The 14,126-nt window shown below is 32.0% G+C and overlaps 3 protein-coding genes across 3 annotated transcripts in view; 1 reads left to right on the top strand and 2 right to left on the bottom strand.

Moving 5' to 3' along the window:
* Positions 1-445: 445 nt before the first annotated feature.
* LOC148625622 (uncharacterized) overlaps positions 446-14,126 on the bottom strand; it is a 35,526-nt gene continuing 21,845 nt past the window's right edge. Inside the window, exons 38-49 of the mRNA XM_088569257.1 lie at positions 13,414-13,531; positions 12,820-12,933; positions 12,413-12,526; positions 12,022-12,135; positions 11,560-11,673; positions 11,192-11,305; positions 10,631-10,747; positions 4,403-4,516; positions 3,707-3,820; positions 3,214-3,327; positions 2,392-2,522; positions 446-871 (exon numbers count right to left, since the gene is read on the bottom strand). Of these exons, the coding sequence (XP_088425383.1) occupies positions 506-871; positions 2,392-2,522; positions 3,214-3,327; positions 3,707-3,820; positions 4,403-4,516; positions 10,631-10,747; positions 11,192-11,305; positions 11,560-11,673; positions 12,022-12,135; positions 12,413-12,526; positions 12,820-12,933; positions 13,414-13,531 (1,644 nt within the window). The 3' untranslated portion in view covers positions 446-505. The remainder of the gene's footprint in view (positions 872-2,391; positions 2,523-3,213; positions 3,328-3,706; positions 3,821-4,402; positions 4,517-10,630; positions 10,748-11,191; positions 11,306-11,559; positions 11,674-12,021; positions 12,136-12,412; positions 12,527-12,819; positions 12,934-13,413; positions 13,532-14,126) is intronic.
* On the top strand, positions 5,433-7,187 carry LOC148625624 (uncharacterized). The gene has a single exon (XM_088569253.1). The coding sequence runs from the start codon at positions 5,515-5,517 to the stop codon at positions 7,075-7,077; it is 1,563 nt and encodes a 520-aa protein (XP_088425379.1). The 5' UTR covers positions 5,433-5,514; the 3' UTR covers positions 7,078-7,187.
* LOC148625623 (uncharacterized) lies at positions 7,647-9,695 on the bottom strand. Its single transcript, XM_088569254.1, has one exon. The coding sequence runs from the start codon at positions 9,583-9,585 to the stop codon at positions 8,038-8,040; it is 1,548 nt and encodes a 515-aa protein (XP_088425380.1). The 5' UTR covers positions 9,586-9,695; the 3' UTR covers positions 7,647-8,037.

Below are 14,126 nucleotides of genomic sequence, written 5' to 3'. Positions count from 1 at the left end.
ATCAACGTTAAATAGCCTAACTACAATTGAAAGGTAATGAAAGAGTTGTAAATATTCTATCGATTACTAATCAATGCACGGTGATCAGGAGATTTGAATATTTATAAATTGCCTTTTTGAATTGGTATTTTAAACAAATACTTACAAAGAATTATTAGCCATCAAACAGGAACAAAACCTACTTTTGTGACATGCAATATCTGAGATTCTCTTTAGGCAGGAACTAAACCTACTTTTTTAAGTGCAATGTTTGAGATTCTCTTTAGAACGATAAAAATGAAAGTATTCTCCTGTCATTATATGGTGTTAGATCTTTGAAAGTTGTGTAATTTTTATTTTATGTCAAAAATGTATTTAACATTGTTGTAGAAAACAACCACGTACGGTGTAACGTTACATCTGACAACTATAAATTCCAGACATTATTCTAAAACAGCGACTCATCTATAATTGCTAAACTTTTATTTAGAGATGAACTACAGCACAATAAAGATAATCCAACGAACTACCAATCTCCTCTATTATGATAATCGTGCTTCTTGAACTGGAAACTTTCATTTGATGTCCTGTATATGTTGGTTGCTCCTGGACCAGATGCCATGTTACCTTCATACGGACGCGGCCATCTTGTCTGGTATTCAGATGGAATAATACGTTTCGGCCATTTGGATGGTGTCCACGATGAGGTAATGCCTGAACAATATTTCAAGAACATGTAGTACCCTCCTAGAGTTGAGAGCAGTCCAATTAATGTGCCAACTGTAGACGAAAGAATGCTTCTCTTGTTTATAATATTGGTCACAAACATTTTTCTGTTTGGGTCTCTTGACAACATACATGTGCAATCCGCATAGTCAGTCTCGAAACAGTTCTGGAAAAATAAATCACAGATAAAGTTCTTGCAAGTGCCTTTACTGGATGATGCTAAAAAGTGTAAAGAGTAGAACAATGCCTGTGCTAACCAAAACTGCATATATTTCCGGAACAAAATCTTCAAGCCGAAATAACGTTCAACTAGATAGTTAAGAATACAATGAAACATTTTTATTCCGAACCCTAAATATATAAAATAAATAATAAAAAAAACCTGTCTAAACCACGCTTTTATAAACCTTTTATATCAGTTCAATTTTTTTTCGAACATTTTTTTTAAACCGAACCAATTTTAAAGTCCAAAAATGTTCGGTTTAGACATGTTTCACTGTAGAATTAACGTACTCGTGGATTTGAATTTAATTTGTCTTACTACCATAGATAATGACGCCGATGGAAGTTTGATATATCCTGAACAGAAACATCGTAGTTTATCTACATACATCAGACAGAACCTTTTTTGCATGATTTAATACTGTTCATATCGGTTTGGTAAGCCACGAAGATTACCTACGAAAAAGAATTTGTTTTTCATTCATTGTCGAATCCACGAATTCAAGACCCTGAACTGACGTTTCTTACTTTAATCACGAAAATTGGTAAACACGAATATAATTACTTCTGCAATATAATTATTATATTTATTTATTCTAAGTCACAGGTCATGATCTTTAATGAGCTACTCAAATCAGGAACAGCAATCACCCGGAGAATGTGAGTTTATTTCTGATAATTATACGCAGGAAAATTGCAACATATGTTTTTCATGTGTTAAGGACCGCCAAGACAAACAAATGAAAAACAAATGTTCAGGACTAACAAATTAATTCATGAAAAACTGGTAAATAAAAAATCGTATGGTAATTATATGTCTTCCATATGACCGTGTATGAAAAAGGTATGGTTTTCATATAATTTAAGAAATCTGTTGTTTCCATGTGATTTTATTGGCACAATAATTCTATATTTCCATAGTGGTCCTCAACATATGTTTCCATATGTTTTAAAACATGAAAAAAAACACGTGTTGTACCTTAAAAGCAGTTTACGCTTCATAAACAATTGTAAACGGCCCCGAAGTTGGTTATGTAAGCACATATTTAGGCAAATTTGAATTGCGGACTGAGTGACCTTAATGACGTCACAATTTTTATTGTTTCAGAATAATTAGGTTGATGTTTTTTAAAATTCTTTTGGTGGTTGACTTTTAATAATTGTGTTAATTTGGTTCGATAAAAATTCGCTTTTGAGAGATATTTCATTTGCTTGAAGATTTACTGTAATGCATTTTGCGGAAATAAAAAAAATTGCTGACGGTTCAGTTTTGACGACATTTGATTTGTATTGGATAATCAATGCATTTGTTACGTATGACTCGATTTTCGTCTCTTCGTTTTAACCTAGGGTTTTTTCTTAATGTTTCATTTAATTTGACATTTTCTTATTTTGAATATGTTTGATTTACGGAGCGCAAAAACTCAAGTATTTGAAATGCTCTTGTACTTGGGATATACTGACCTCATCCTTTATGATTTTTGTCTCACACTTTGGACCAGTCCAATTATTCTGACACGAACACCTGTAACTATTCCCTACAGGTGTACAATGCCCATTGTTCTTACACGGCTGTAGAGTACAGAGATTTATGCCTGAAATGTACCATTCAATATGACATTTGACTCAAGTATACAACAAAGTGACAATATATCAAATATCTATTTGTATAAACATCTGTGTAATGTAAACAAAAACCCAAAAGAAAATAACTTTACGTACCATTTTGTGTAAGAATCAGACAATGAGTGGCACAATATTTTTCTCAGTTTGGTCTTTTTGTCTCAAACATATTCATATACAACTAGAAAACAAATGTTAAGCTATTTATTTTTATCCTGAAGCATTGGTGACATAGATATTTTTGGACTGCTTTTATAGTGCATTTTAACTAAATTTGACCTATCAATATCTTAAAAAGGCAAACTTTACAAACACTTTGACAGTAATTTCTTGAGTATAAATACTTGGATAATGCAATATTTTTTCTTCATAAACACATTTTGCCTGATTCTTAGACAGAGAAGTTCTTAAAACATTAAAGTCCTTTAACTGAAATCAGGAGGGTAAATTTGTAGACGGGATTTTATGTACTTAAAAATATTTTGGTATTAAATCATGTTTATAGCGTTACATACAGACCAAGGAGTAAAGACAGAGATAGAACAAGAAAATCAAATTTCAAAGAAAACGTAAAATAGAAGTATATGAGGAAGATAGACCACTCTTAAAATTGTGAGAAGGAACCAGGTGCACCGGTAGAGAAAACTTTACTGATCACAATACCTTTCTCACACATAACACCGCTGTAGCCCTGCTGACAATGACACGTGTAATTTTTTAACTGGTCAATACAGGTTCCACCGTGTTTACATGGCTGGTTCACACAGTCATCTATATCTGTGACGAATGAGAACGTTTGTTTCAAAATAACATAATAGCTAAATTGAACAGAATACTGAGACAATTATTTTTTCCCATGACTAGCATCGGAAAATGCATAACATTAAAAAAATCTTTTAATTTCTGTTGTATATTTTGTAATGCGAGTCTGAAATCATAGTTTTACAAATGACATTGAACCATAGAGAAGTAATTAACAATATGCACCCCTTTTCATGCCAGCAATATTTCAACAGTTTACAATACCAAGTTATATGTATAACTTGGTTTATAACACAACAATTATTTGGCATAACATATTTTACATCTGTGGATTTTCAGGTTTCTAGAAATTTATTCATTATCTATTGCTCTAATGTTTTTCTTTGATGCTTACCTTGGTCACATACATGCCCAGTCCATCCTGGAGGGCAGTGACATAAATAATGATTAACGCCATTTATACATGTACCTCCGTTTCTGCAAGGTTGACTCTGACACTCGTTGATATCTATCACACAAGAAAATACCAAATAAGAACATAAATTACCATCAATACTTTTCTCTCTTTTTAAGATGTCTATTTAGAGTTATACTACAGGAAAGCTCTATTTTTGTCCCGATTTATTAAGCAGTTTATGACAAGGTTTTATTTAAATTACGAGTTGGAGTTCTATACAATCGTTGGTACTATTTATTTAGATGCAACTAAAAGTAGCGTTTTTTTTCGTATTTAAAAAAGGCATGTTTGATAAATTTTGTTGTTTATATCAAAATAATAACAAAAACAAAAAAACAAGCATCTTTCGGAAGTGAAAAATTTTGATTATTTAACTTTTTTATATTGTTTTTAAATTAGACTTTTTAAGAACTGGTCTACCTATTTATTGTCATATAGTAAAAATATTCATAAAGGAAGCAAGAATATTTACGAAGTAAATGAAGTTATGGTTGATTTAATATTCTGAATTTACAAATAAAGGCGTGTCCAAAGAACGGCGAAATAACTCAACTAAGTTATATTTAATCAATTAGTGGTATGCATGTAGAGGTACAATGATATTGATATATTTCTAAATTTAAATATTGATACCTGTATCACATAACTTTCCTTTAAAACCTGGTCGACAATGACATTCAAAGTCATTCACTTTAGTGCTGCAGAACGTAGCATTCCTACACGGGGAAGACATACAGTTGTCAATCACTGAAATAACCAACCATTATCAGTATTTATCGGAGACTTAAAGGTAAAAACCTTCGTCTTATCGGTATACATAGGACAAGAATGTAAAAAGGAAGTGTGTGAAAAATGACTATAATATTCAGATCAAAACTGTACAATTCTGACTCAGGATCGATTTTACCATGTCACGCTGTCAAGCATGAGAAATTATCATGAACAGATCAGAAACTGTAAATTTAAAAAGAAGTCGGGGATGTTTGTCAAATTACTACAATTTGCAAAGTAAAATAAGGAATGCGTCTAAAAGGCATCTTTCAACCTAATATATTACGTAAAGTTAATAGACACATCACGGTTTCGATTTTGTTAAATTTATATATAATAAAGATAAACTATCTATTTTTTGTATACTAATGGGATTGAAGAGGAGATAAACCAAAGAGAGGATTTCATTAATTTGAAAAACTATTATCGAATCCATTTCATTTTTTAATGAATAACACAATATTTTGAAACTGAGAAGATTGAATTTACATTTATTGTATTTTTCAGTATCCATATAATGTGTGTACTAACATACAAATTTAAATATATGGCGTAATATCGTTTACAAATGTGAATTACTTCGACATACACCAATGATTCGATGTAAAAGTTGCACGCTGTTTTGCAGAAAGTGTCGAAACAGTAACAAAAGGTTTCTTCAAGTTGCGATACTTGACACTCATTATCGAAATAGTCACTATTTCGCGTTCTTTACATTGTGACAGTGGTGTGTTTGGTGTAAGTAGGAGTCAGAAGTATTGAACATTTTGGTAAGAAAGCTCATTTCAATAGTGTAACAACAAAACAAAAGAGATTGGTCAAACCCCATTTAAAATCAGTTGAATAGCTTTTATTCATCTGAAATAATATATCGCTTTAAATTCAATATAAATAAAGAAATAGTGTATTGATTACAACGTGCTTTCCTCTTCATTAAATCTTATTGTTTTAAACACAGCAAAAGAAATGTAAATATGATATTGTACGTATACAAGGTATGCTTAAATCAGTATGACTTTATACCTTATTCATGTTGGCAAATGGCGTCGACTCACGTAATTTGCAAAAATCATACCAATGATGATGTAATATTGTATTGTGATGATTGCGAAGTTCTTGTTTGCAGAGAGTGCGTGCGAAAAGAACATAAGTATCATAATTTCCTGAAGTTTAAAGAAAAGGTAGCTGAGTCTAGAGAATGTTTATCCAACAATTTAAATACCCTTGAAACCACAAGGTTGCCTAAACTGCGAGAAAACCTACAGGATGTGATATCACTAAAAGAAACAAAGGAACAAGACACAAAAGATATGCTTTCTGACATCATTCAAAGAGCAGACGTTATTATAGAAAAAGTATCAGCTATTAGAGAAACTTTGATTAATACATCTGAATTGCTACACCAGAAAAATCTGGACGTAATTGAAAAGAAAATATCTCAAATTGACACCAGGATCGACATGCTCGAACGCAGTGAAGCATTTGGAAAAGGTGCATTGGAGCACGGAGTTGACGCAGAGATAATACACGAGGATTTAGAACTAAGAATGCTACTGCATCATCTTCAACCGATTAATGTGTTCGAGGATATAGATCGACCCACCTACCTCGATGGTGATTTAAACGAAATAGAACTGAAGAAAATGTACGGCACCGTCGGGTCAGAAATTCGAGATTTGTCTATAAATGATGAAAAACGACCTTCACTTAAGGTCAAGCAAATTGGAAAGTTTGTTTGTGGAATAGATGATATTGTCTGCATAAATCCAATGAATACTGAAGTAGCATGGTTACATCCAAAGAAAGGAACCAGAAATAATTTTGTGAATATAAATGGTCATCAAATGTCTTCTTTTGACTTTGGCTTTGTTATGACAGCAATGGCGTCATCGAAAACTGGCAAACTTTTGATGAGTGACTATTCGTTGAATCGAATCATATCGATGAATTCCAAGAAAAAGTTCAATACTGAAATTACGTTGTCCCTTCACCCCATTGGAATCACAATTTGCAAGAACGGCGATATTTTGTTATGTCTTACGGATGAATGGATATATAGTACTACAACGAAAAGCCAGAGGAAGGTAATACGAATGACTCAAGATTTCAAGGAAGTTCAGTCTTTCGAACTCGATGACCAAGATGAAAATTTATTCAAATTGCCAATAGCTGTAGCTGAAAATAACAACGGGGACATATGTGTAATTGATAAAAGAGCCAGTGACCGTGGACGGCTATGCGTATTGCACGACAGTGGCAAACTTCGCTTCAATTATAACCACAGGGGTGATACAAAGCCGTTTGACCCTGCCGCAGTTTGTTGTTCCAGACATTCAGACATCATCGTTGCTGATCCTGGAAATAATGTCGTTGAAATTCTCAGCAGCGGAGGAGAGTTTCTGCACTTTTTGATTACAGAAAAAGCTGGTTGTATACACCCACTAGCTCTTGCGAAAGATTCTGACGACAAAATGTGGATTGGTTGCGGAGGAGGAAAGTGCATAGTTCTTAAATACGAGTATGGATTACCAAAATGACAATTTTCGTTATTCACTATGAATTATGAATACGAGTTTGGTTTACCCAAATGACAATATTAGCCATTAAATGTGAATTGTGTATATTATACTATAATAAATTATATATACAAGGACAATCTCCATTTTATAATATATTCTATACTGAAAAATTCACATGAAATTTACCAGAACTTGATTTTGTAATGTTAAAATCTTTCTATATTTCAGTTTATATTAGCAAGATTCTCGGAACTTACCATATTCTCTTGTAGAGGTGTTGCCGATTTTGTACATCTACACATTTAACTACATATGAGCAGATCAGTTTTGTTGTACATCTACACATTTAATTACATATGATCAGATCAGTTTTGTTGTACATCTACACATTTAACTACATATGAGCTGATCAGTTTTGTAGTACATCTACACATTTAACTACATATGAGCAGATCAGTTTTGTTCTATACTCTCTAGTACTTTGACTTGTTTGGACGATTAAATATAAGCAAGCTTTGAGTATGCATACACGCATAAATAAATAACATAAGTTTTATTGAATAATCATTTATTCATGTCTTTGATTATACTTAGAGGAACAAGCTCGAATAAAATAAATAATGATTATGAGAAAAGGAACGGGTGTGGTGAATCGCAATAAATACATCGGCGTATACAATAGTCACCATAAGGTCTTCAAATAGTGAAAACTCCTATTTTTGAGAAGAAACTAGTTGACTCTAAGATACACAATAAGCAAAGACGATATTGTTTGAATTGATATACTGATATCAAATATAATGTGAAATTTCTTATAATTTCTATTGAATACAATAAAATAAGATAGTTTTTGCAAAGATTTTTAAATCAAACAGGCGAAAACAATATGTAACTGTTATTGATTTTATATATTAATGAAAAAATTAACAAAAATCTTGTTTACATCTTTTAATGAAAGAGTAAAAGCTTATTACACGCTTAAGATTGAGCTTTTCGGTACATGATGACAAATGCTTTTCCGTTTAAACAACCAACCCATAATTTATTTTCTTTGTCAATGGCAAGAGCACAAGGTATTGTTGGACTAATCTCCATGGCTGCAAAATTTTGAATAAATTTACCATCAGAATTCAGAATGTAAACTGAATGTGATCCTGCATCTGCTACAATGATATTCGAATCGCTGTCACAGCAAAGCCCAGTTGGGTTAAAGTTAGCGGCCGTTGTTTTGAAATGTGTAAACTTCAACGCACCTACGTCATCAAAAACCATCACAAGCCCGGTCTTCATTTCAGTGCGATTGATAACACAAATATCCCGATTCTTGTTTTCTACAACAATTTGTGGTAAGATAAAGAGTCTTGTTCCGTCTTTGCCCCTGTCTATTTGAAGTTGTCTTTTGAATTTGTCAGATAAACGGAGTACCATGCGTCTACTTTTATCATTTACTTTGTAAGTAGATTCGTCAACCTGGCACATAAGTAAATCTCCATTCATGCATAGAAAAATGCCAACAGGGTATAGACGTGATGTTGCAGTGCTATAAACCATCTTTGGTTTCGCTTTCGGTTTAAGAAGTAGAAGGTTTTGGTTGGTATAGTCAGACAAGTATAGATCTCCGTTCGGACAAAGAGCAAAACTAGTGATGCTGAAACCAAAATCCATGTCCTTCTCTTGAGCTCCGAAGCGATTTATAAGGAAACATTTGTTTGACTTTCGAGGATGAAGCCAGGTTTTCTCGGTACTTATCGGACACAGTCCTTCTATATCAATAGATCCAAAATTGAACGGTATAACTGTGACCTCAAACTTAGAGTCATCTTTTTTGGGTTCCTTTTGCTTATCGGTAAAAACGTTCCCAATCATTTTCTTGATAACGATGTAATCGGAATCTCCAGTAACGTATTTCGGTGTTTCTACTGACTCATTAATATCCAACGGTTCCCTATCCTTAAGAAAATCTCTAACTTTGATTTCTTCATATATTATTTCAGCATCGCATCCTTTCTCTAAAGCTTTACGTCCAGTTACCTGGGATCTTTCAAACATATTGATATGTTCTTCTAAAGTAAATTGCTTATCAGTTAACACCTTATCATTTTCTAGCTGGACGTCATCGCTTTCTTGCAGAAGTTTAGCCCGGATATCGTTTATTTCCTTGATCATAGTGTCTGCTCTTTCATTTATCTGATCCTTTAATGTTTTAGTATTTGCCTGTTTGCTTTCCTTTAATTTCTTTAGCTCAGCAAGATTATCTCGCAAATTCGGAAGCCTGTTGTCTTTGGCATTTTCTAAATACTTCTTCAAAGATATTTTTGAAAGGGCTATTCTTTCACTGAATTTGACGAATTGTGAGTCCCCTCTGCTAGAATCACGACCGTGCTCATGCGTAAATTCTTTGATGCAGTCTCTACATATAAGATTTTCACAGATTTTGCAAAAGAAAATAACTTCCTCAGTTTTGTGTTCGAGACAAAATATTTTCCTCGGTCCCTTCTCATCAAAAGAGTGTCCGATTCCGGCCATGATTTAATTAAATCTGTGCTCTAATTAGATAGCATTTGCCGTAGCATGTAAATTATGATATATCTATACCAAAATCTATTGGTTTGTATACACTCGATGTTGTGCATAAACGTAATTGAAAAGGCGAAAGGTTTTTTTAATTTCAAAAGACGATTTGAGACGGAAATCAAACCTCAATTTAGACTTACGAGACAATAAAACTAACAGGGCAAACATGATTTTGTGTAATTTGATACAGAAAAATGCTGATTAAGTAATTTAAATAATAAACAAAGACAAATAAGTATTATTATTGAATATTGAATTGAGAATAAATAATCAAACGATATTGTTTAAATGCAGAATTTTAAAACACTTTGGCATTATTAAAACATAAAAGCATCACAAATTACTTTAAGGTACATGTAAGATATTGCAGTGATAAAAAGTCGAGTGGTATCCTTATCATAAAATGAACATGGTCAAGACATGTGGAACACATCAGGCATTACCAGACTTATTTTCAATGTTTACCCATGGCTCCTATTCTTAGTTATATTTCAATTCAAATATTACTTTGGTTAACTTTATGTACTTGGTATATTTCGTTGAGTCTTTGAATGAGTATTGAATATTTTCTAACCTAGGTTTCCCATGAGCTAACATTAATTAAGGTCCTTCTGAAGTAGAGATCTAGGACGCAAAACTCATTTATTTCAGTTCGAATGTATTTTCGTGTAAATCAAGATTTTGAGAACTAGGAAAGATATCAACGGAATAGCTACTACGTATACATATTTTGGAAAGAAATTTATCTTGCATGTGTATTTAAACAAAAAAAATCAAAATTAATATTAAATGTTTATGCAAATACAAAATAACATTTTTTACACATCTTTTAGAGAAAGACATGAAAGAAATTTTGAAGTTTGCATACATGAAAACTGTCTAGAATGGTTTAGTATATAATGTACTGAAACAATTAATACATTGAGGTATTTGTGTAGATGAGCGTCCTAGATCTATACTTGGGTAGCACCTTTAGGACTAAAATAGGAGTATATACCTGTATTACAGTACTTTCCTGTATACCCATCCTTACACAAACATGTATATCCGTTAACTTGATTTACACAATATCCACCTCTAGCTGAGCAAGGAGAGCTATAACATTCGTCAATGTCTGAAGAAAAAAGGGATTTGAATAGTGATTGAATGGTCAAGTAGTAGGCCTTAGTAATAATAAACATAAATAATTAATACTATATATAGATTAAAAGATAAAAAATTCTTTATCTTGATCCATTCCAGTATTTATTGTTATTTTTTTCTATTAAAGTTGGCATTTTAAGTCGGATACCGATACATTTTAGAGTACACTTTGGTCGTTGGTTTATGTTTTATTCTTTAAGTGCACTTTTTCATCAATTATGTAACTAAAATTAAAGTTTTATTGACCTTAATAATCTACACACTAAGGAAATGGAAGCTTATCAGCTATTATTGTTACAATGAACGACAATGGCCTAAAAGTTAAAGTTTCGAATACTTTAAATAAAGTTATAACAAGAGGAGTAACTCAGTTCAGTGTTTCTGCTCATAGTAATATTTACAAATTTGTAAATACCTGTTTCGCAATTGGTACCCGTATAGCCTGGTAAGCACTTGCATGAATAACTGTTGATATGATCGTTACATGTTCCATAGTTCTGACATGGGTTGCTGGAACATTCATCAGTGTCTGTAATTAAAGTGGTCTAAATGTAGAATGATATTGAAATTTACCTTACAGAACTTTATAATACTAATGATAATATATGATAATACTGACGATTGAATAATATATAATAGTGAATAAACGCATTAATGTTTAAAATAAATAAAATCCGCCAACTATATAAGGTGATCACCACAGTTTAAGTAAAATAAAATAAGAATTATAAAAAAGAAAAAAACATCGATAATCAACATATGAAAGTGTTAAAAAAAGCTTACCCATTTGACAATTTCTTCCCTGTATACCTGGGGGACATTTACAACTATAATCATTAACCAGATCGTTACATGTACCTCCATTAAAGCATGGCTTACTGAAACATTCGTTGATGTCTGAAAAAAAGAGACATCATTACTGAAGTTTTTATTACAGCAGTTAATTGATTGTGTTATAACAAAACATTATTATTTCCCACACTTTGTGAGATATTTCTTGATCATGGTAACTACTTATCAGAGCCGTTTAACATGGTATTGCACGCGTTTTCGTGCTAGGCAAACAGCAAATCGTTAAAGAAGTTAATATGGGACAACAACTTAAATCAATTCAATTTACTAACTAGTGATGACTGATAGTTTATTTGTCCAGACAATTTATTAACTAGTAATGACTGATAGTTTATTTGTAAAGACAATTTACTAACTAGTAATGACTGATAGTTTATTTGTCCAGAGACTTACCTCGTTCACAATTAAAACCAGTATATCCTGGGACACATGTACAGTTGTACATATTGATCAAGTCATTACAGGTGGCACCATGTTCACACGGCGAGCTAGCACATTCATTAACATCTTAAATACAATTTATAAAACAAACTGAATATCAAGTATAATAATTTAATTTGACGCGTAACAAGCTTTTTGATGGGTTGGTTTGGTTCTCTTTGAGCAAAGTAGGTTATTTTGTATAAACCTTTTTTGGTGCTTTAACCTTATTATAGTGAACAAATTTGGTATATTTAAACTAAATAACAACCTTTTTTTTCAACTACGACATCGCTGATTTGCTGGGCATAACACAAATCATGGAAAACCCAATAAGTTGGGTCGAAAAGTCTTGAAAACTGACCAGTTTGGCAGTTAGTTCCAGTATAGCCAGGTAAACAGTCACAGGTGTAACGATTCAATAGGTTCTGACAATATCCACCGTTCTTGCATGGTTTACTTTGACATTCGTCAATATCTGAAAAATGATACTTGTCATGAAGGTAATAGTAAGCAAAGCACAGCGAACAGAAATCATTAGCTAACACTAAATAGTTAGTCTGACAATGTTTATTCAAGAAATGATTTCTTTTCAAAGTAAGAGAGAAAGGAGAACACCAATGCAATTCAATTTTTATCATTCGGGGTGGTTTATAAATTAATTTAAATATTTTCTTTGCTTTACCAAAATTGCAATCTTAAGATAATTACATTGTATAAAATATCTTTATAAAACTTGATGAACTGTTTGTTATAAAAGCATTCTAGTACCTGTTTGACAATTATAATCTGTATATCCAGAAATACAGGTACAAGTGTAGTTATTCACATAGTCATTGCATGTTGCTCCATGCAAACAAGGCAATCTCGCACATTCATCTATATCTATATAAAGAGATTGATAGCATTTTTTTCTTTATTTTACTTTATTTGTAATCTTAAGTATATTAAAACAAAATCAACAAAAAATATGGCATAATTATATTGACATATTTTTTTTTTATCTAAAATTCAGTAATAGAAAATGATGACTTGGCATTATTTTACCACCTGATATGTGCATTTAATCTCGCCAGATGAAAACACATTTATTCTTAATATTTATTTCTGCCCTGGAGTATTGAGTTGTACCGTTAAAGAAACCCATTACCTACATGACGTATTCGTTTTCTGTCTATCGAACGCCAAAATGTTATTATACTCATGATTCACAGTTTAAGCATTCATACGCATACTTTGAAAAATGTGATGCAGCTTAAGTTTGGTAAATTGGTCTATCCACACACATTTCTATAGTAGAAGTGGAAGAATAGAAAAAGAAAAAGAACAAATATGCATCAAACTTTTACTCTTTATTTAAGTTACCTATTTGACAATTGTCACCTGTGTAACCAGGGAGACAGCTACATGTATATTTGTTTATTTCGTCATTACATGTAGCATTGTTTTTGCAGGGATTACTACTGCACTCATTGATATCTGAAATAAAAAAGTAAAAGTCCTTCTGTTTGAAATGATAAAAAAATTATCAAGAAATCCTAAAAAAAAGTTATACAGAAGACATGTATAAAATGAACCAGTTCAGAAACTGTATTCTTGATAGGTCAATACATATTTTATGTCTACGCTGCGAAGTTATTTAGGAGGACGGAAATTGAATTTCTGAACGGGTCCATTGATTGGTATATCTGTTTTATGCTTGATGTAGAAGTATCTGATAGACTTGTTGAATTTGAATGACCCTCAATCTTATCGTTAAAATAGCTAAATCTTATCGCTAAAATCGCTGCGAATTATTATAACATTATTATATAAACTTAGCACAAGCATTAGAGGCGTTCTATCTGCATTAATTATTCGCGAACATATGAAAATGCTAACCGTGCAAACCAACAAAGATGTCATGCATAAACACACAGAGAAGTATAGCTAGTCAACCGCATAAGCATCACACCACTAAAAGTTCTACTACTTATTACCTGTACCATTTGGAAAGATACAAGAAAATGCAAAACAAATATTTTAGCATCTAATACATACCATATTGCTTTCTGAATGAAGTATTTTAGTCTTAGTCA

The sequence above is a fragment of the Perna viridis genome, chromosome 2 (genome assembly GCF_037379345.1).
Source record: "Perna viridis isolate PV_CMFRI_1.1 ecotype Kerala chromosome 2, ASM3737934v1, whole genome shotgun sequence".
In the NCBI taxonomy this organism is placed as follows: Eukaryota; Metazoa; Mollusca; class Bivalvia; order Mytilida; family Mytilidae; genus Perna; species Perna viridis.
Note: the sequence above shows the minus strand (reverse complement) of the source record. Positions and strands in the feature narration are given on the sequence as shown.